The following is a 23,555-nucleotide window of genomic DNA, read 5'->3' on the forward strand; positions in this document are numbered from 1 at the left end:
CATGGCCATCTGCCTTGAGCTCCATGCTGCTGTGTGCATTTGGAAACTGGGATATGACCCCTGGAATGGCTGTTGCCATTTCCTCTAAGGCTAGCAACATTCCTCTAGCAACAGAAATCCCATAAGTCATGCAGTTGGTGGGGAAACTAATGTCGCTAAAGCCTTGAGCATATTCTCACATTGGTGATTGGTTGCTGAAGTGCCGTTCTTCCACATCTCTATATTTATTTATAATCACATCTAATTCAGAAATGTAAAGATGTTAACAAAAGGCATGCCCAGAACTGCGACTCATGTAAAAATACAAGGGGTAGACTCTTCTGGATTCAGCTAATTTATTTATTACATTGCTTAGTTACTCCATAATCAAAGGAGTGTCAAACAATTAAAATAATTTAAAGTATAAATCCAATAAAACGTGAAATAACACCGCTAAAAAATGTAGAAAACAACAGCCATGTCAGAGCAGACTTGGTCAACAGTCATGGAAATATAACAACGAACAAGAGAGAGCCACAAAATATTGTTGTACAGGTAAAGCTATATTCTAACCCTCAATGAATGCTGACATTAATATCTGTGTGTGTGTGTGTGTGTGTGTGTGCGTGCACGCGCGCATTGTCACAGCCAACAAGCTATGTTTCTCACCTCTCTTTCCAATGCCATGCTGCTTACCAAGAGGGGCAGGGTGAATGCAACAAGAGCTCAACGTGGTGCAGGTGTGGGTACAGATGCTCCCACTTCTGTACCCACACCTGTTGCCTTGGCTCTGCTACTGTCCCTCTTGGTAAGCAGCAGCAATGGATGGCATTGGGAAGACAGGAAACAAACACTCAGGTGCAGCAGCTGCTACTGCATTCACGTGCGCGCACACACAAACTGATTTTTAAATTTGTTTTAAAAGTTCCTGCTTTTGCATGCTGGATGCGTTTTCTTTTCCGGTGCAGGAGTGAAGCGTGCCTTCTGTGTTAATTTGGAGAAAACACATGCCTTGGTTATTGGAAATCCAGGGGCAGAAATATCCGGTGTGACCTATTTGGCAATTTTGAAATAAGGACAGAGCATCCTACTAAGCACTCTTCTCTAGGTGATATTCATTGTTGACTATTGTCTTCCTTGGTTTCCACAGCAATTTAAGAAAGAAGCCTATCAGCAGCAGATTGAAATGGAACGGCTGAACCACCAAGCAGAGCTGTTGTTGAAGAAGGTGACAGAGGAGAGTGATAAGCACACCGTACAAGACCCCTTGTCTGAACTTAAGCTGTTGTGGGAAAGTCTGGAGGATAAAATTGTTAGCCGCCAGGTAAATGGAAACTGAAAGGGTAATATTCTGCCTTATGTTGCCATGAAATGCATGTTCTCTGACACTCGTGCTCTGAAATTTCAATAGCAACAGTTTCTACATGGAAACTCACTTGTGTGTCAAAGTTTATTACGTGACCTAGGGAGGGAGTTCTCAAAATTGTGGCCATTCAGGTAATCCATAGCAGGTCGGCATCAAATACTCATATTACTTTTTAACAGTTTTTTTATTTATTATTTTCAGTTAACATATTGCATCGTATTTTTAGTGTAGTACAATTTGAATTGATTGGAATGCAAATTGTGCTACAGCAAAATACAATACACTGGAAATAACTTTCTGACAGTAAGAGCTCTTCGACAGTGAAACGGACTCCCTCAGAAGGTGGTGGACTCTCCTTCCTTGGAGGTTTTTAAGCAGAGGTTGGATGGCCATCTGTCATGGATGCTTTAGCTGAGATTCCTGATTTGCAGGAGGTTGGACTAGATGACCCTCAGGGTCCCTTCCACCTCTACAGCAATAAAAATATCACTTAAAATCATAAAGCATCTAGCACGTTACATTACAGTTGCTACAACAGACAGAAAAATCATGGAATGGCCCACCAAGACCATCAACATTTTTTAGTGGCCATGGGGGGGAAAGGAGTTTGGAAACCCTGAGCTTAGGGGATTTTCTGCAGTGCTATGGAAATGCAATGCAAACTTTAAATTGAGCTATATTTTAGGGTAGTATGGTCAAAATCTTACGATCCACAAATTGAGCCACTACAAGGCAATTTGACACAAGGAGACAGCTGCCACACGGAGTAGTTTCCAATAAGCTTCCGGGCAGCAGATGTTTCCTGCAAATCAGGCTGTTGTTGTTGTAGCTATGAAGCTAGAAGCTGTACACCATAGTTATTTTTATTTATTTCTATGGGTTCACCAAAGTGCATTAGAAAAAAATATGCTAGTCCCTGCCCCAAGCAGATGGCAGGAGAACATATTCCAGTGTGTTTAGGGTCAGTGGTTTATTGTAAGTTGCTACACCACAATATTACATCAGACATATGAGGTACATGGGGAGAGATGGTTGGGTTTCGATGGTGGAGCTCCATCTTCAAATTCTGACCCAAACACGAAGCTCAGTAGTTGGTGTTGATCAACTCTGTCTCTTTGACTAACTATCCAAGTTCCTTGGATGATAAAATGATGCCTTTTATATCACAGCTCATCCTGGGATGGATTTCTAAAAATAAATAATTGCAAAAGAACTTTAGCTTTGTGCCATCTGCCTAGAATTGTTTGCAGATAATGTTGCTGCTTTCAAGCGCATTACACAAAATTTAGATGGCATCTCTTATTCCAGGAGCAGTTGGTGACAAGGGGGAGGGGGCGGCGCTTTGCCTTTGGCATCCTGGGAGTGGGGTCACTGCTGCTCACCAAGAGGGTGCAGGACAAGGTGGTGGGGAGGTTGAGTGTTGGGTGGACATGTTGGTGGGAGTGCTAGATAGGCTCTGCTGTTCAACCTGCACAGTGTCAAACTGCTGGCTGCCTCACCTCTCAATAGTTGACAGCGACTCCACTGCCAGGAGGCCAGGTGCATGGTGACGCACCTCCTTGCTGACCACTCTTGCCTTATTGCAATCATTCATTTGAGGTTTGATGCAACTAAGGACATTTTAAGTCGCTTGCGGCCTTAACATAAAGTAATAATTCCATCCATTCCCCCTTTTTTTACAGCATAAGCTGGAAGGTGCTTTGTTGGCTTTGGGGCAGTTCCAACATGCCCTGGATGAGTTGCTCGCATGGCTCACCCATACAGAGGACCTGCTGAATGAACAGAAACCTGTGGGTGGTGACCCCAAGGCTATTGAAATTGAGCTGGCCAAACATCATGTACGTAACTGAGAATTCTGAGATTCACTGTTTTAGATATATCTGGATCCTTTTTATGGCAACATTTGCAAAGAGCATTTTCGGACATCACCAAATCATGATTTCAAAGGATGCAAGCCCAAAGATAAATTTGTATTACAAAACTTAATTGCTAACATACAGATATTGCTGTTTCCTCCCTTTTTTACGTTTCCCAGTCATGGATGGTTCAGAACATCTCATTGGTAAAAACAACAATGTATTCTTGGCAAAGCATCACATACCTGTCGTGGCTTAATAAATGAATTGCAGGTACAGAAAGGGTTCAGCAAACACTCACTCTTAGGTACTTCCTGCTCATTTAAGTCTTCCATGCTAGAGAGTACTTCCTCTTTGATCATCAAAAAATTCAGGAACTTGGCAAGCAGTTGCCATTGTCCTAAAAGAGTGGAGGGGAGAAAAAGTGGCACCTGTTTCTGTAATAGAAGTTTGACTTTTTCAAATTGATGGACATTTATTTAAAACAATGAATAATAAATCTTTTTCCATGTTCGACTTGTAACACAGAAGTGAGAGTGTATTCAAACATAGTTCTCACTTCACTAAATCACATCATACACAGTAAGTTTCCCTTTCCTGCACTATGAAGACCATTACGGTGATATAATTTCATTTCTCTTACCCCAAATCTGAATGTTACACATAGGATCAATCCACTTAATGATTTCTGCAACAAACATCCATTTCCGTTATTTTCATATGGCAAATTTTCTTTATTTGCCCATTGACTTAAATACCATTTTCTTCAAACTCCCTAAAAATGTTTCTCTTGATTTGGCAGCCATCCCTGGGATGCAATGTCCATTCTCACAGGGTTCGGCATATAGGAAGATTTGGATAGCTTGGCATAACTTTATGAAGAAATTAGCAGAATGTTACATAACACCCCTGAACCCATATACTTTGAGCCTTGATGCACTCCCCATGCTTTGGCCACTTAGCCATCCTTAGAAGTCCTAAATAGGAGGAGCTATCCATGGGGACAGGCAATTGCACCTCTCTCTTGACTGAACCATAATCCTCAAACTCAGAGCTTTCATTTTTTTAAATAGCAGGTTTCTATAATGAATAGGATAATAGGAGGAGCATAATAGGAGATGAAATATGTGGACAGTATTCTACTACATGGAGAGAAATTAGGCTGCTCCCCCACCTTCATTGTTGGCTACCAACCAAGATGGCTTTAAAATCGGATTAGAAAAAAAATGCATGGAGAAGAGGCCTATCGATTGCTACTAACCATGAACAATATGCCTGCACAATTGGAGTCATCAGTGCTTCGGAAGACCAGTTGCTGGAAAGCCCAGGAGATTGGGAGTGTTCTTGTGCTCAAGTGCTGCTTTTGCATTTCCCAGAAGCATTTGGTTGGCCACTGTGAAAACAGGATGCTGGACTAGATGCCCACAAAAAAATAATTCTTGTGAATGCCCATGCCTCCTAGTTAAGTTAATGGGATGCTATCATGTCTGGATTCCCTTTGTATCAACCATTACAGTAATGTTGTAAGAAATACTTTCCTATTAGTAGAGTATAAACAGTTATGATAGTAAAGAAAAATATGATAGTAAAGAAAAATGGTCATAGCTTCTTTTATAAATAGAGCACACTAAAATATGTAATGATTTTTTGGTAGTAAAGATAATGCTGTTAGGTCAGGGATAATTGTAAACTATTAATGATAGTCCCATTCCCTTAGGCAGACTCTGAATCCTGTATGTGCTATTCTTAAATACTGTCCGCAAAGTTTTTTACTGATATTATTATGTTGCTACTTTAGTACAACTGAGTGAAATTAGCGTTTTTAAAATACGGCGAGGCATGACATGTTTGTAACTGCAGGTGCTGCAAAATGATGTCTTGGCTCACCAGTCCACTGTGGAAACAGTTAAGAAAGCAGGAAATGACCTTATTCAGTCAAGTGCTGTTGAAGAAGCGAGCAATCTGCAAAGCAAGCTGGAACTTCTGAATCAGCGATGGCAAAATGTCTTGGAAAAAACAGAAAAGAGGAAGCTGCAGCTGGACAGTGCTTTGATCCAGGTGTGTATGAGAAACTGAACAAAAGGGAAATAAACTTGCATCAAATTAATATATTTGAGCACATTTCAGCCAATGTTAGGTTCTTTTACAGTCCTACTGATTTCCACAGGAGAATTGGGAACCCAGTTAGTTAGCTTTCTGTCATTGAAATTGTAGGACTCAGAAATGGATAATTTCGGCTGGATTGTGCCCTTGGAGAACTAGCAATAATTTGAAGTATCAAGCTATAGATCATAACTATCACTGAGCCTGAGTTTGTGTGCTTAAGTACCCATTTGCACAGCAGTTTTTCTCTGTCTGTGCCTAACTGTACTGTAATTAATATTTGCAGTCATATTTACTGTATGGATTTTAAAAAATGCATTTCCAATTGGAATTATTTGAAATATAACACCCACATCTATATATCTCCAATAAAAGTTTCATACAATTGATGTAATGTTTGTGGGCCTTTCTTTCTTTCCTTCCTTCCTTCCTTCCTTCCTTCCTTCCTTCCTTCCTTCCTTCCTTCCTTCCTTCCTTCCTTCCTTTCTTCTTTCTTTCACATTTTACCCTGTTTCATTATACGGACAACAATTTGCAGTTTTTACTCCAGAGGATATCTCTGGTTTAGTAGCATTTCTTTTTAGAGTTTTTTCCCCTTAAGTCTGATTTCATAGGCTCAACATTTACAACCCCTTAGCTGATGTAGCATGTTAGGTTATTGAAATATGTTCTGAAATGCTGTGGTGATGTATCACTTAGGCCCAAGGTTTCCATGGTGAAGTTGAAGATCTGCAACAATGGCTGACAGAAACGGAGCGTCAGCTTTTGGCATCGAAACCAGTTGGTGGTTTACCAGAGACTGCAAGAGAACAGCTTAATATCCATATGGTAAGGATCTCAATATTGCAGATGGTCCCAATTTGGAAGCTAAACTTTTGTGGCCGTTTGTAGTGAAACATTTGCAAAGTGAAATGCCTGTAAGGTTTAATGAGAACACTCTCTTATTTTTTTTTTTTTTTTTTGTAATTTACTAAGTAGCAAAACTGATTGAGCAGTACATGTGTATGTCTGAGCAGTTCTCAGCATTATTTTACGGGGAAGAAAAAGACTTTAAGGGTATCGTTGATGACTCTGTTACTCAGCTATAAAGTTTAGCTGAGTACTAGAGTCATCAAGAATACCCTTAAAGTCTTTTTCTTCCCTGTAAAATAATGCTGAGAACTGCTCAGACAGTTGAGTTTTTCTTTTTTCCTTTTCTGTATATCCTCTTCTTTAAACCAGATTGTTTTTGAATTTACTTGCAGTCTCAAATTTGAGAGCTTATTCTATTGTTCCTTAGCTTTTGTTAGAACATTTTTTAAAAAGCTAGCCAATGATTGCAGAACATTCTCCATTTATTATTTCCTGCCTCATCAATACAACTCATGTTACCAGTACACAGAGGCAAAGACTGTACTCCAGACAGCACAATGGTATTCTTCTTTTCAGTGTCTGAATGAAGTAGTTCAGAGCCAAAACCTCATTAACAGTTGCCTGCCCTCTTCTACTTAGAATATAAGATTAAGTTCTTAACTGCAACTAGGTTCAGATTTAGGTTATCATTCAGTGGTGCTGCAAGCATGTGCAGCATTGCAACCAAGATCTGGAATGTAAAGAAATGGCACTCACGTGTGGGAGAGAGCTTTTCTACTTCCTTTTTTAATGAAACAGCTTTTAAATAGAACAGCCAGCCCCAGGCAAACAAGGCACACAAAACTGCCTTTCTTTGCACCCCAGCCTTGGTGTATATTTCTTAGAAAAGCTAACTTAGACGATAAGTACATATTTGACGGAGGTGCAAAGCGTAGCTGATGGGTTTTTCTGTAAGCAGCTTCACAATCTTCTGTGGTTATGCCTTTGTTTTCGATCAGCTTTGATCACCATGGCCTGGTAAGATGGTTCATTTCACGCAGAAATTTAAGGGTGCAGGCCAAAGCTTATGACTGTCACACACACAAGTAGTAAATCAGATTTTACTGGGCTATTTCTTGTGTTCTGAACAGCCCTTGTTTTAGCCTCTCTTTTGAACCTGGAGAGGGAAGGGAGAAGTGGCATATCCATGCCCCTGGAAATAAGTTGTGGGCTGCAGACTGCCCAGGTTTGGAAATGCACAGTGGCACCTCCTTTGTTCAACTCACATTAACTCCCCAAAATATAGCTAGCATGTTTAAAGTAATATGTGAAACTTTTAAGGGGGTAACATTTTCGAATAAATGTTTATGCATTAACGATTTGCAATACTTTCCCTCTTTGTTTAGGAACTCTGTGCTGCCTTTGAAGCTAAAGAAGAAACATACAAGTGTCTGATGCAAAAGGGCCTACAGATGCTTGCAAGATGCCTAGAGACTATTGAAACAAATGTTGAGCAGGACATAAATAATCTTAAAGAGAAATGGGAATCGGTGGAAACAAAGCTGAGTGAAAGAAAAGTATGTTGCATATCGAACATGGGGAAATTCTCTGAAATGTGTCTTAATATTAGAATATTGCAAATACAGAATTTTCCTTTTAGCAGGCGCTAGGGATCCATGCAATTAAACCTGTAAATGATGTCACACACCATGATTCATCTGGAAAAGCTGATCAATAAATTACATGGCAGCAGACCAATGTTTGTAAATGAAAACACCCCCTATTGTAGTCTATAGGTCGCAGACCTAAGGAATGAATAAATCCTTTCTACCCACCCAGTCCATCATCCTGTCAGCTTGGAACTGATGCTTTAATTTTATTGCTGGCATTTGAACATAGCAGTTCTTAAAAGTTTTAAGTGATGAGGCTTCTCTCATGCCCTCTGGGAGGCGACCTCATATTCCTGGATAAGCATCTTACTCATAGCTATGGTTTTCCATGGGGTGGACATTCTTTTGTAAAAAAAATAAAAATAAAAAAATACTCCAAACATAGATAAACAGTTTACTCTGAGCCAGACTATAAATTACATCTTGAAACAGCTGAAATACAAATGTGTTCATAAGAAACAGAAATGATTAAACAAACAAATGAAGCCATTCTTGGAAAAAGGAGTATTTGCATTCTCATATAATGTAAATTTAAAGGATTGTTTCAATTGTATTAGATGGCCTGGGCCAGCAAAACCTTTGGGTAGTCAGTACGGTTACATATGATATTGTGGACAAACCATGTTGACACCCAACACATTATATTCTTCAGCTGTATGAGAAAGGGGCTCAGTTCACATTATATCACTAAACCATTGTTTAGCATTGGGGGATAAGTCACACCTAGCCTCAGACTAGCCTCTAGACACATCAAAGAAGTGTTTCAGTTAAATGTGTTGTAAATTTAAACAGGGGAAACAGGTAGAGAAAAACGGGACTCCACAGCACCATCTGGTAGACACTGTTATATCACATATACAATCTAGCTGAGTCCTTGTTCACTCCCCTCTCCTCCAGTGCAGCCCCAAGGGGAAGATCGAAAGCTTCCACTTCTGTTTTGGATAAACCACTGTTTAGCACTGCATCTGAACCATAAACTGCATAAACAAGACAGCTTCTTAAACTATGGATTTCCCCCCCTTCATTTCGGCAAGCCATAGTTAAGATTAAACACATGGGTTTGGATGCTATGAAAGGCTATAGTTAATAAATAAAAATGAAACCTATTGAATTTCTCCTTCTGACTGTGCCATAGTGGGGAGGACAGGAGCTTAAGACTTACTCTCATAACATCTGAAACAGCAGTAGTCTATATGGTGGAAGAGAGGGGGGTAGCTTCTGTTCTGCACAAAGACTTGCCAGCCCCAAAGTTGTCTGAATTAGACCTGCATTCGGCAAAAAAGGATAGTCTCCACAGTGCAAATTCCCAACTTTATCTTCCTAATCCTTCATGCAATGCAACCGCATATTATCCCCTTTTCATGCAAGCAGAATCAAAGCTGAAACGATGTTCCTGGATTACTGTCTGAATACTTGTAAGGCTCATCATTTAGCACTGTGGCAGAAATCTGTATGGGGCATTGGATGCTCTTCTGCCTGCTCAGTCCTTGTAGGTTCTCTGTTTTGTCAGTTTCTGCTGAAATATTTTTAGAAATATCTTTCCTTGTATGCCGTTTAAATATTCAGAGCATACCAGTATTAAACTGGGGGGGGGGGGGAGTAGGCAAGAGGACAACAGTGGCCTTTTTCCAAATTACATTCAGACATGATTTGGTTTATTTCTCTATAAAGTTTATATGGTTTCTAGTATAAACTGTCCACTGCTGCTAATTTATGGTGTGTTCTTACAGATCAAACTGGAAGAAGCTCTCAATTTGGCAATGGAGTTCCACAACTCACTGCAGGACTTCATCAACTGGCTTACTCAAGCTGAGCAAACCTTGACAGTAGCTTCTCGGCCAAGTCTTATCTTGGATACTGTCTTATTTCAAATTGATGAACACAAGGTATGTACAGAAACAAAAACAGATGTGCAACTTTCTTCTTCCCGTTCCGTGGACCCACAGGCTGGCTGGCTTGTATTAATGTTTAAAACAAGCCAGCACCATTAAAATCCAAAGACGTTTTACAGTTTTTTAAAGTGACATTTTATAGTGTCTCTGACCAATAAAGCAGTGCATAACACCATCAGTTCTTAGGTATATATCTGCATGCTAGAAGACTCTGAAGCTTTTCAAATACTATCTTTTTTCTTTCTTTCACAAGGTCTTTGCCAATGAAGTGAATGCCCACCGTGACCAGATTATTGAGCTGGACAAAACTGGAACACATTTGAAATACTTCAGCCAGAAACAGGACGTTGTCCTCATTAAAAATCTGCTGATCAGTGTCCAGAGTAGATGGGAAAAAGTAGTTCAGCGCTTAGTGGAAAGAGGAAGAGCTTTAGACGATGCAAGGAAGCGTGCCAAGCAGGTAATGTGGCAAGTCTTCCATAACAATTTGAGCGTAACCTTGCTGTAACTAAACCCATGTTTAAATGAACAGTGTGATGACTTTAAGTCATCTGAAGGAAACTGGAATATTAGATCAACAGGTTTGGCAAGTAGTGGGAACCAGAATGGCTGTTTCTTCAGGCCAGACACCAAAAGTGAAAGTAGAATCTTTACTTTCCAACCAAGCAACAGAGTGGTATATGGATGTAGTGTTCCTGTTTTGCATGGGAAGTTCATCCTTATTTTATTTTTCACAATCATCTTCATTAATCCACCATTTTCTGAAACAAATTGCAACCTCTCTACATGGGTGCTTCTAGCCTTCTCAACATTTTTGTAGTGTCAACTTAGGCTGAGGCTCATTATCAAAGGGATATGACTGTATAGGGATCATGTCATTTCAGGGTTTTATGTATGTGTAGAGGAGGTGGATGAAAATCAGAGCCCATATTTTGGTGGACAGAGAGATGGCTACATGAGGCAGGCAACTCACTCAAACTTTTGATTATGTGTGTTAGTTTTTCATGTGGGCTGCAGTTGTCATGTGGGCTATCTTTAAACAAAACAACATCCCATATAAAAAATAAAGAAGTACTGTCTCTGCATGATTGCAATACCCTCAAAACAACACTTTATCATATGTGTGAATCATCCCAACAAGATAGTATGTCTAAGGAAAGAGTGGCAAACCCATGGATCACATGGGACCCATGAGGCTATGTCAGGCAACTTACTTGCCCCCAGAAAATTTGGGACCTCTTCCTCCACTTAATAGCAAAGGTGCCTCTTCTCCTTCTGCTGTGATGCCAGAGGTAGGACACTGAACTCAAGAGACACAGAAGCACTTCCTTCTGTTTCCTGAGCTCCAGGTCCTGCTTTCAATGTTTCCTTGCCAAAAGGAGAAGAGGCACATTGGCCGGGTAACTGGGGGCCTCTTGTTCTCATTCCAGCCCTGGGCTAGGAGGAAAGGATCCCCTCTTCCTAGTCCAGCACTGATGTTGGCAGAAAAACAGTATGCATGTTCTATTGACCTCTAGGTATGTTGTGTGTATGTATAGTGTATGTTTCTACATGTGGTGGGTGCATGGGTGGCAGCATGTTATTTGCATTTGTGCTGAGCGTATGTGGCCCTTGAAGGGTTCAGCAACCCTCAGAATGGCCCTCGGGCCAGAAAGGGCCACTCCTGGTCAAGTAGATATGTCACTGTGTCAATAGAGGTTGGGAGTCTTGGATTTTCCCAGCATGGGGCTTAAACCTTATACTCTGCTGACTGAGCAATCCCAGAGAAATTTCAAATAATTTGCATCACTCTAAAAGGGAAATAGTCCTTTGGTCCAACATTTATTTGTGTGAGTCCAGTCTGGATTGCCTGGCTTTTAATATTGTGGGCCTGATTCAACTAAGTTGTTGCACCACTGGAAGCCAGCACCCTGAGTTCTGCCAATGCAACTTGGCTTCCCGTCCTCGCCTACCCTGCACCCTCCCCATTTAAATTAGTAGACATGACTGACTTAGACCCATTAATTTCAGTGCATACACTCTGAGTGAAACCTAACTGAATGCAACCCTTAATATTTTTTCAAAGCTAAATGTGCGTTGAATGTTTTGAATGCATAATCTATGCCTATCAATGTATGTAATTGAAAATCTTGCTTACAGTTCCATGAAGCCTGGAACAAACTTACTGAATGGCTGGATGATTCAGAAAAGACTCTGGATGCAGAGCTTGAAATTGCAAATGATCCAGACAAAATTAAGATGCAGCTTGCCCAGCATAAGGTGAGTCACTGGTAATGGAATGTAGAGGCTGTCCAATCAGATGGCAGGAAAGCCAGTGAACCAAGCACTGTGTAATTAGTAGGAGGAGGGAGATTTATTGGTCACTAGGTTGGAATGTTTGCCACCATCAAATTCAAACACTGGCAGTTTTCCAGCTTGTAAAATAAATAGAAGCTGGGAGGTTTCTCTGCAGGATTCCATCTTCTGAAACTACATGTGGAAAGGAAAAGCACAATAGTAAAGAATCATAGGAACAAGATAACGGGGACTATGCTATTTTTTCCTGTGTGCAATGTTATAGGACAATAGGATCTGCTAGAGTTTAACTACACTCAAGACGGGCTCAGAGATTGTGTGGATCACCATTTGTAAGATTTTTTTTTAAAAAAAACAAAACAAAAAACAAGCCAGCTTATCTCAACAAAATAAGCAAAGTACAGTTTGATGGACAAATCCTTAATCGCTTTAGTGAAACAATTCCCCCCCCCCACCACTTGGAAATGCTTTAGATGCAGTGGGGCTGTCAACAACACAAATGAACGTTGCAGAAGGAAAAAAGAGAGTTTTTCTGTTAAGGGTCCACATCTGTCAAGCGCCTTTACATAAATCTGGTGATATGCAGATGAAAAGTAATCTTTAAAATCTGGGCCTCTTCTGAATGGATATAGGGAAAGGGACACGCTGTGCACAGGGATTATATGCTCCGCAAAACTACTTGTATGCTGAAGTTCAAGAATTACTGTTACTTTGGTCTGCCTAGCACTCTCAATATCTTGGTTGTCAATCAAATTTTAGCACCTTACTCTTAAAAAAGCAAAACACTCTTTCTTAATGCTTTGTTTGCTTTGCACATCCACTGCTAGTTTTTGTCGTTGTTGTTTTGCCTTCCACTGTGTTTCTTGTTAGGAGGTTTGATCCTTTTGTAAGAAACCATTGTTTCCATGTGGCAGCATCTACACTTTCAAACTCCCTGTCTGTCTGCATCAGGCAGGTACCTTTACTGTACTCTTTCTGCCATCCCTTAAAACGGGCTTCCTCAAACTCGGCCCTCCCAGATGTTTTTGGCCTACAACTCCCATGATCCTTAGCTAGCAGGACCAGTGGCCAGGGATGATGGGAATTGTAGTCTCAAAACATCTGGAGTTTAAGGAAGCCTGCCTTAAAACATTTTTGTTTAGGCAAGCCTATCCAGAAAGGTAGATGTGTGTTTTAGCCGCTTTTACCTATCTCTAATTCTTAATTGGGACGCGGTGGCGCTGTGGGTTAAACCACAGAGCCTAGGGCTTGCCGATCAGAGGGTCGGCAGTTCGAATCCCAGCGACGGAGTGAGCTCCCATTGCTCAGTCCCTGCTCCTGCCAACCTAGCAGTTCAAAAGCACGTCAAAGTGCAAGTAGATAAATAGGTACTGCTCTGGTGGGAAGGTAAACGGTGTTTCCATGCGCTGCTCTGGTTCACCAGAAACGGCTTAGTCATGCTGGCCACATGACCCAGAAGCTGTACGCCGGCTCCCTCGGCCAGTAAAGCGAGATGAGCGCCGCAACCCCAGAGTCATCCACGACTAGACCTAATGGTCAGGGGTCCTTTTACCTTTAATTCTTATTTATTGTTTTAGCTGTTTTTATTGATACTTTTAATATTCCTTGTTTTATTACAATCAAACAGTGTGTGAATAAAATTGACTGTTGAGGCCTTTGAATTAGCTTTCAGCACTTTCCCCTTCATTATACACAGTTTACTGAGTCCTAGTGTCAAAGACTCTATATGGATGTACAGGGTGTTAAAACTTTTCTTGACTAGATGAATGGGTAAGATCATTACTATAAATAAAAGATAACGCGCAAGTAGATTCATATCAACCAGCAGCTCTGCTTAATTATGACTTCCATTGCCTTTTCTGAACACCAGAAGCTGCCTTATACCAAACTGGATGTGATTTCACACAGATTTCACACAGGAATATTCTATACCTGGAGGTGTCAGGAACTGAACCTTCTATATGCATAGGATGGGTCTTACCACTGATCTACAGACCTCGCCCCTGATCAGATGATAATCCCATCAGTATGTGCATTCTGGAAGGATTTTGAGTTTTAAAAGAGCTCAGAATGGCTACCAGTCTACTTCTGGGACTGGATTTTTACACTCAGCTGGCAACTAGTATGTTTAGAAATGGGTCTTTTGTGGGAAAATATTTTTAGAATTTTTTTTTTTAAAAAAAGAAATTCAAATTTTCATGTTTTTAAATTCAAAAATGCAGATTAATTCAGAAAAGGAGTGGAATGGATTTATGAATGCACATTTGGTAAACTGACACACACTGGAAACTTACTGACTTGTCCACCTCTATTAACCTCTCATTCCCCCGATACATGGACAGTCATAAAACAGCCTCAAAAAATCCTAGCTACTCCTCTTAGCAAATATTTGTATGTTGCATGCCTTTGGTTGCTGTATGTTTTCAATCTTCCTTTTATAAAGTAAACCATTGAGCCATTGTTGAAGGTTTTAATGCTTTTAGTATCTAAGGCTAAAGACTGTAGACTAGGCTCTATTTGATATATGGAATAACTTGGCTTCGTTCTTTGGGAGTTTTCAAGAAATGAAGATTCTAAAAATGAGCTGTCTCATATTTGTTACATATTGCCAAAGATTTGAAGGAGTATTCATTGGCTTTTTATCAGTCCCCAACCACCACCAAGCTCTTTGCATGTTATATTTAGAAGTCAGTGAAGAAAGAATGGGCCGTGTAGTTTGTCTTAATCCCTTTTTCAAGGATTTTTTTTTAAAGAATATTGATATATTTTAAGGCAGGGGTATCCTTCAAAAAATTGCTGGACTACAACACCCATCATCCCTGACCATTTGTCATGTTGGCTGGGGCTATTGGAGGTTCAAATCATATTTAGGTCACCACATCAGCTACCCCCTCCCCATTTTTAGGTTAATATGCACCTCATTACGAGTCAACCTCCATTTACTTTACAGAAGTGACATTGGTAGGATAAATCTTTTTTATTCAATGACTGTAATTGCTTGTGAGTTTCATTCTAGAATATATGTGTAAATGATATAGCCACCAAAGAATTCACAAAATTGAGTCTTGCGTTTCTACTGACCAACATTTCTTTGGCGGATTCCTTATTTGTGCCTTCTTGCAAAAGCATGATAGATGTACATCTTGATAATCTTAGCACAGCCCTACTCCAGAGAAGATAGCAATACAGAAATAATCAAGCATTTTATTGTTTACATGGGGGGCACTCACTCTCTGTAGTATTTAGCATTTAATACTTTGTTAAGTAGTGTACTGAATGCAAGTTAACCTAAGGTTTGTCATGTTCCTTTTTTAATGGTAAAGAATGGAATAATATTTTCCAGTGTAGCTTCTTTATTCTAGTCCATAAGTCAGTAAACCTAAGGTATTGGGTTTCAGATGATTTAACATGGACTTCTACAATGATTTGAATGCTAGTGATTTGGTGAAGACAGTCCAAACTTGTGGACTATCACTTCAAGCTGAGCACCAATGCCTTGCTACCATTTCTCTTGCATAACTTATTTTAATTGCTCAATTAAAGTCATTTGACTGATAGTCTTATTGATCCCAGGGACACGAGGTATATTCTGGAATAAATGCCAGCGGGTTCTGGAATCTAAATATCCCGGTGACATTTCATGATATTTCCTTGCTAAATGTAGTTTGTATGAAAATCTCATTCATTGTGTTTGGCCCTGTTCACACATCTGATAAATCATAGATAATGATTGACCATGAACATGCCTAGCTGGGCTGTTTATTTCCTCCCTACTAATACACAGAAGACTCAAACCCTGATCCTTTGCTTTGGGATCATGCTTTATTTCACTGTCAACAAGCCATGACTGCTATGCCAAAAGCGGAGCTTTGCTAGAAATTGTGGTTTGTTGGGAGAGAAACAAACCACGATCCCTGGTTCAGATGTAACGCTAAGCCAGGGATCGTAGCTGATTCATTTCCTCTGCACATGAGATGGGAAGAGTGAAGTGGGCATAATTCATCCATGCATTATAAGCCATGCTTTATGGATTACCATGATGTGTGAGTGTGGTCTTCGTCTCCAAACGGCACAAAATACGTTGTGTAGATTATGTGTGTTGTGTGCTTCATATTGAGTCTCTTTTTTGAACAGGAGTTCCAGAAGGCTCTTGGAGCTAAACATTCTGTGTATGACACCACAAATAGAAGTGGACGTGCTTTGAAAGAAAAAACTTCCCTAGCTGATGACAATCTGAAACTGGATGATATGCTGAGTGAACTCAGAGACAAATGGGATACAGTATGTGGGAAATCTGTAGAAAGGTAAGACAAAAAAGCTTTGCATCTTACTTAAAAGAGGCTCTGTAAAGCAGTAGCTAGGTCACTGTCTCCTTATCATCCCATTTTCCTTTCACCAGCTGGTCTTCAGTGAATGTCCCTGGTCAGAATAAAATTATGAGAGTCTCACTTTGAGCAGAGGATGTAGGTTCTTGGCTCCACTTCCCCATCCCTTAGAGTGTTTAAGACTGTGTACACATTATTTGCTTAAGATTAAGCTGATTGGGAAGGGGAGAAGGCATCAGAAATGCAGCATTTAATAAGGAATGACAGGCTAGATAAAGGATAGGTGTGGATTATCTCTAGCATCATGTGTACACTGTTTCTCAAACCAGCATTGGAAATGCACTGGATGAAGAGTAAATGGGAGCCAAAATCTCAGAATAAGCCAGCTGCAGAATAGGTATTGGTTTGTTCTTCCAAGGGTGGCTGGAGGCAGAGGAGACCCATTTCATATTCAGCCAAAGTCTCTGGGATGGTTTAGAGCTCCATTTCAGAAGAGTCCTGTGAAATGGGAAGTGCATGGTCCAACTCCTACGCACTTTTCTTTATGTTGTATATTCCTTTAGTTCTAGGTTTGAGCTCAAATCTTGTCTCCTGAATATATGAACAATATATTCATATGGCTCCTCCACTTGGTCTTGATAGAGAGGTGTGTAAAGCCAGAACATTTTGTTTTGTTTATTGTTACCTCTGAAAACTCCGCCAGCCCAGTTGGAAGAGAGGAAGGGGTGGTGGTAAAACTGGAAGAGCATGTAGCCCCTGGAATAGCGACTGATTGGAGGCAGGGTGAGGGGTCTAGGAAGTAGGAACTAGTAGTTGGCAAGATAGAAGCAGAAATGTCGTCACTGTGGAGAGGCTGTAAATGAAGGAAGCTGCAGGAGGTAGGATGAATCCTAAAAGACCTAGATTTATGGTGTTAGAGTCATATTGCTGAGTGCGTGGGCATAGGGTGCCTGTAGATCTGCAATCACTCCCCCCCTCCATTTTTTTCACTGTGTCTGTCTTGTTTTCCCACTTCAGACAAAACAAACTGGAAGAAGCGCTGCTGTTTTCTGGGCAATTTACTGATGCTCTTCAAGCTCTCATAGATTGGCTGTACAAAGTGGAACCGCAGCTGGCCGAAGATCAGCCTGTGCACGGAGACATTGATTTAGTGATGAACTTAATAGATAATCACAAAGTAATGGCCACAAAATTACAGTCATTTTCATATTATTTTGAATCAAGCTGTTCAAAGCATTTTGAGTAAATGCCTGTTGGGTCAATTTGTAACTTTTAAGAAAGATTGATGAGCCCGTTCAATAGGTTAAAAACCTTGGCCTGTGGTATAAAAACTGGCTGGAAAGGGAAAAGAGCTTGCTGACCGCAACGAACAAGATTTATCTGAAACTTGCCTTCAGTGCTAAAGTTGATCTGCTACATTTTTCTTCATGCAGATTTTAATTCGGATTATTAGAACTAAAAACGCTCTTGAAAGTTTCTCAGAAGCAGTGGGTAATAGCATTATCAGCCTTAGCTTTTTAGTCCAATCCATTTATAAGAGGTGCAGGGACTCTGCTGCTCACATGTTCCACCATCTGCAAGGGCTGCCCCTTGTCTTTTAAAGGAAGCAAGAGATTTGTGGGCACATGCTTTTGCACATATAGAACTGCTGAGACAAACAGAAACCGTCTCAGCAAAATATTGCAGAAGATGTGGAGCCCTGTGGCAGAGTGTAGGAGTATAAGAGAGGCAGGGAGAGCGAAGGAGCCCCACGTTATCAAAGCTTCCATTAGTTTTCAGTTCCTTGTGTGCCTAGAGATTCCTAGTGAAAGTTTCAGGGGTTTTCAATATGTTGTCTTCTTTTTTAATTGGCAGTGTTCACGTGATCCCACATTGCATAAGGAAGATATTGTTGACCTAATGGTTTCTTTCGGAATATATGTAGAACTACTGATTTGTAAGAAGTGAGGGGGACATTCAGATACGGCAGAGTAGCAAGGATTGAATAAAACAAAGCCAGACAGGGGGATGAAAATATTTACGGGACTCACATTACAAAACAAAATAATGTTCAGTTAAGTTTAATTTCTTTAAAAATTAAGTCTATAATAATGAACTTTATCCATAGTTGTGATAGCTGTGTTACTCTATTATCTGGGGAGATAATAGAAGGAACCATTTATTTCCTTTTCTTAGGCCTTCCAGAAGGAACTGGGGAAAAGGACAGGCAGCGTCCAGGCACTGAAACGCTCTGCTCGTGAACTGATAGAAGGTAGTCGTGATGATTCCTCCTGGGTTAAGGTCCAAATGCAGGAGCTGGGCACTCGGTGGGAGACGGTGTGTGCATTGTCCGTCTCCAAGCAAACACGACTGGAACAAGCCCTCCAACAGGTGAAGAATGAACCACTTACACTTATTTCAATCAGATGCAGCCTATGCATGGGTTGGGAATGCATTCATTGGGTATCATTGCCGCATAGGAAGCGACGAAACAAGGAGGGCCTCATCTGTGCCATGCCTGTGCCACCAGGTTCTGCATAAGTTAAGGAGTCCACGGTGAAGCCATGGATAGATAAGCACAAAGCAGCTTATGCAAAAGACATTAAAGTTGAAACAGGAGTCCTGATTGCTAATTGCAGCTATTTCACCAGGCCATGTCAATGGAGTGGTGCTCTTGACTAGACTGAATTGCAAATAGCCTGCCCTGCAGGAAACCTTTTAAAAAGCTATTGAATCATGAGGAGAAAGATAGGCCGGTGCTAATGTTACATGTGCAGAAGCCTTGCTGCTTTCATATACTAAAAATATCGGGAAAATAATTTCAGAACAATTCCCAAACTCCTCCAGACACTCCTGAGGGAGAGTAATGTGGTTATGGGCATTGTTCTTAAGGTATCTGCAGTAAGTGCACACACAGATACTGCACTAACTCATGTTGCACCACTTGAAGCTGGGGGCTCAGCCTTTTTCTGACACTTCTTAAAGCACTACCAAAATCTGAAAAACCATTTTGACCAAAGACCATTGCAAGACACACACACACACACACACACACTGAACATGCAAAGGCTGTAACTGGCAGCTACAACTCTATAGTGATACTGCTTTCGGCTCTTCTATATACAGCCTCGGTTAGCTCCCCCCACTCCACAAAGTAATTAACATCATTCACTAGCAGGACTCCACCTGATAATTTGTCAGAGTGAAGGCAGGTTGTTCTGAATTCCACTTTCACATATGCTATCAATCATATATTTAAAAGCATGCACAAACAGGCCTATGGGCTTTATTAAATCCTTTTTTAAAAGCATGTGACATTTTTACAGCCATGATATCAGAGTGCTGTATGTCAGATTCCTTAATGGAAAGTTAATGTACCTCCATTGCTGAATGATAAATGATTCCACCAATCTGGGCACAGGTTCATTGTTCATGGGAGGAATCCAACATTGTACTCTTTCAGTCCAGATCCCTTTTACAGCATTCTTCCCCCCCCCCCGCCCCCACTTTCTTTTCCACTTTCATTTATACAGGCGGAAGAATTCCACTCAGTTGTGCACGTTCTTCTGGAATGGCTGGCTGAGGCTGAACAGGCCCTTCGTTTCCATGGCAATCTCCCAGATGATGAAGAGTCTCTGCGTACTCTAATAGATCAGCATCGGGTGAGTGAGATAATTGAGACAGTGCTGGCTCTTGACTAGATTTATGAAAAGGTCGGAATAAAATAAAACTATTTATGACTTATTTGTATCTGGCAATGAAAATTAGTTTCTTTCCTAGAAATAAGGGCTCGTGGAAAACTTTTGATGGGTGATTGATAACTCAATCAGCTAAAGCACCTTAAAATCAGTATACTTACTTTAAATGTTTCCTTCCCAAACCATAATAAAATTCTTGATATTCATAGCAACACAGTTATTAAACTGCAGTAGAACCTCTCCTACCCCTTGAAGTCTGGCATAGACCATGTCCCAGGCCATCAATCCTCTCTATCGCAAGAAGTCAGATTCAGCAGAATTCTAGTAGCAAATTCATTCTCTTCCTATTACTCCCAGTCTTTACATATATACTTTGTAGGCCACTTTCCCAGTGGGTTGAGCCTTCTCTTCCAGAAAAAAAAGCTAGCAGGAAAGACTTCAGGACAAAAGCATAAGAAGGTGGATAATTGGCTAAATATTTATAGTGCCCTTCATAGAAGTCAGGTGGTAAGAATGAAGCCATTATACCCCTCTGTTGAACAAGGCCTGCAAAATTTATGACCCACCAGGCTAGCATACCACTGGCAGTTCATTTATAGTGGATAAGAGCAAGACATGCAGAAGGTGCAGATCATTACTTGTTTAGACTAGTCTAGGACAGATCTGCATGCTAAGGAAGATTGTGATTATGGTAAATGAAGTGGAGTGGGGAAATTTGCAATGCAACAACATCATCACGTCATGTGGTCTGTTTTACTATGTATTTTTGAGGAGATGTGTAGCTGCTGCTTTTGTCTCTTGTAACATGTAGTTCTTCCCATAGTTTTATAGCTTTCAGTTGGATTGTCATTCCCCACTCCCACCCCACTTTCTCTCCTCCCACCTTTTTTTCTCTTTTCTTTTCTTTTGGTAATGGTCTATGCTATGAGTCAGGCCATTTGTGCAGCTACTCCTCCAGCTCCACCATTTTTTTCCTGGCTAGTCTTTATGTATCTGTTACCATACAATGAGATCATTGAAAGGCTGCCAGACGCTATATTGGTAATGAAGAAGAGAATATCTTGTTTACTGTCATTCCCTCTGAACAGGCTCCAGATGGTTCTCTTTGGATTTTCTCTCACCAAAGAAAAGGCAAATTCTCTCTCTCTCTCTCTCTCTCTCTCTCTCTCTCTCTCTCTCTCTCTCTTTCTCTCTTTCTCTCTTTCTCTCTCTCTCTTTCCTCACACGCACAGTTCTCTAGGCAAAGCAAGCAATACGTAAACACAGGATAACAACATACAATAACGGCAGCTAAAATGTAAACCACGCTTTAAAAATTTACAAGCTGTAGAAGTTGTGAGTGAAGACGCATTTTAACACAATGTGAAGTTTGGAGTATCTTCAAACATACTTTTATCTAAACCTAAATATATCACATACTTTAGTTCTGCTGCTTTCCCCTTTGTTTTTGTGAAGGAAATGTCTAATAGGAATCTTTTTGTGTAGCAACATTTTAAAATTCTTACCCTACTCTGGTGGGGTTACTTGACTGCCGGTCTATCAAGGAAGGCATTTCAGCCCTTTATTTTATATTGAAAAGCTCAGTTTCACAACCAATTACCCTTTAAAAAAAATTGCACTTGGTTTAATAGAGGTTAGGTCTCCTAAATAATTCAGATTTTACCTCTCCTTGTGGGCTTTGGGGCCAATAGGCACAGTGGGTAAATGCATTAAACTAGGTATGAAGGGAAAGACATTTATGCTCTTGCTCTCTCTACCCTAGTCCACCTCCTACACCACTCAAACGTCTCATGAATCTTTTCTCTTGTAAAAATGCTATATATCCTTAATTCACTTTCTGATTTTCCATATCAGCATAGGATGACTTAGGGCCTATAACTTACAATGTGGACAGTAAAAAAACAATAAAATATAGAAGATAGTCTAAAACAACAGCAGAGAACACAGCAGCCAAAATATCCAGGAGGGCTCAAAACCTGATTAAAAGGGGAAAATAATAACTTTGCTTATCACAGTGGAGGAGTTTTGGGGGTAGGGACCATCACAGTAAAGGCTGTATTGTGTTTTGTCACCTTACAAATAGAAGGGCATTTGTGGGAGATCTGAATTCTCAGGCATCTTTGAGATGAGCATTTCAAACAAAAAGCAAAATTCTCAAGAAGATGACTGTTCTTTTGTTATCTGAACCCCAGTGAAAGTGGGCCTCAGACGCTTGCATCCCCTGTTCCTTATCCACAGGAAGCAGGAAGCAAGTGCAGCAGGGAAGTTGGCAGTAGTTCGTAACCCAGTTAGATAGGTCCTGATTTCTTCCTGGTTCAGGGCGCCATCCTCCCACATGTGGGGCTTTGTGGAGCAGCAAGGCCACTGCCATATCCGTAAGTCCTGCTACTCAGGGTGACGATAATGGAAGATGCGTGGAGGGTAAAGGATGTTCGGGTCCAGTCCTGACCTGATGATGTCACACAATAGCAGTGGAACTGGCTTGGGATCCAGTGAATCTCAAGTCAGCACAGCCCTGCCCACTCCCTCCATCAGGATCCCCTCTGTCCCGGGATGATTCAGCAGGCAGCAGGAGGCTGTCTCAGCCAGGATCACACAGTCTGGCCTAAAGGAGGTTTAGATCGCTCAGTAGGTCGGTTGCTTCTGCAGTCGACATGTTAGCATCCTGTAGTCCAAGAATTCAGTGAATGGTCCCTAGAAGTCTGCATAAATATATGCTGGCCCAGTTATACAACTGAGCAGAGGTGCTCTGAGTAGAGAGTGTGGTTTGATTAAATAATCAATCCTCTGGGTTTCCTGAAACATGTCCAAAAGTAATTAACTTGCTATGACATCTAAGTAGTGCTGTCTCACAAAGTTGTGTGTGTGTGTGTGTGCATAAATATTGCAGTATTGAATTGCAGACTCCAGCATGCATTTTGTCTCTTCAATTAGCCCTTAGTCTACAGTGGATCTTAAAATATTCTTAATAAGTGAATCACTTTCCTCATGCTTTGCTTCTCTTTTTCCTTCCCTGCCACTGGATCAATTCAGATGCCGAGTGATTCAGTGTAGGCATCTGCTCTTTTTGGCTAAACCAGCAAAGTCTGAAATCACTTGGATTTTACCTTTGAACCACTGCCAGCACCTAATTGAAATCACTGTTTTTGCCTTAGGAATTCATGAGAAAACTGGAAGAAAAAAAGGCTGAGCTAACGAAAGCCACAGGTATGGGAGAAGCCATCCTGGCTATCTGCCACCCAGACTCCATCACTACCATTAAGCACTGGATAACAATCATCAGAGCAAGGTTTGAAGAGGTCAGTCTATCTCTAGCAGGTTCTCTCTGGTAATAATAATCAGTCTTTGATAGCTTGGAACACAACTGACAATTAGCAAGGCACTTATATTGTGAGGAAACGATCCAGCTGTCGAGAGCAAAATGTTTAACATACTCGTGCTGTCATGTGTAATAGGCTGGTTTTGGCTCTTCCTTTGCAAATGTCTCTTGAGGAAGAAGTAAAACACTCCCCAGATCAGTTCATGTTCAAAGATAACCACAATGAATTAGAAGTTAAGCTT

At 40.7% G+C, this 23,555-nt stretch overlaps 1 protein-coding gene across 26 annotated transcripts in view; it reads left to right on the forward strand.

Annotated features, from left to right (window-relative positions):
* Window positions 1–23,555, forward strand: part of LOC309366917 (dystonin-like) — a 301,144-nt gene that overhangs the window by 257,447 nt on the left and 20,142 nt on the right. For all 26 annotated transcript variants that reach the window (XM_081905876.1, XM_081905879.1, XM_081905865.1 and 23 more), the window contains 13 exons: window positions 1,130–1,303; window positions 3,028–3,183; window positions 5,062–5,259; window positions 6,004–6,132; window positions 7,542–7,712; window positions 9,536–9,691; window positions 9,951–10,157; window positions 11,837–11,956; window positions 16,127–16,296; window positions 17,335–17,494; window positions 18,493–18,687; window positions 19,830–19,958; window positions 23,150–23,293. In XM_081905876.1, coding sequence (XP_081762002.1) covers window positions 1,130–1,303; window positions 3,028–3,183; window positions 5,062–5,259; window positions 6,004–6,132; window positions 7,542–7,712; window positions 9,536–9,691; window positions 9,951–10,157; window positions 11,837–11,956; window positions 16,127–16,296; window positions 17,335–17,494; window positions 18,493–18,687; window positions 19,830–19,958; window positions 23,150–23,293 — 2,109 coding nt within the window. The remainder of the gene's footprint in view (window positions 1–1,129; window positions 1,304–3,027; window positions 3,184–5,061; window positions 5,260–6,003; window positions 6,133–7,541; window positions 7,713–9,535; window positions 9,692–9,950; window positions 10,158–11,836; window positions 11,957–16,126; window positions 16,297–17,334; window positions 17,495–18,492; window positions 18,688–19,829; window positions 19,959–23,149; window positions 23,294–23,555) is intronic.

Source organism: Podarcis melisellensis, assembly GCF_964234715.1.
Source record: "Podarcis melisellensis genome assembly, chromosome: 3".
Lineage (NCBI taxonomy): Eukaryota > Metazoa > Chordata > Lepidosauria > Squamata > Lacertidae > Podarcis > Podarcis melisellensis.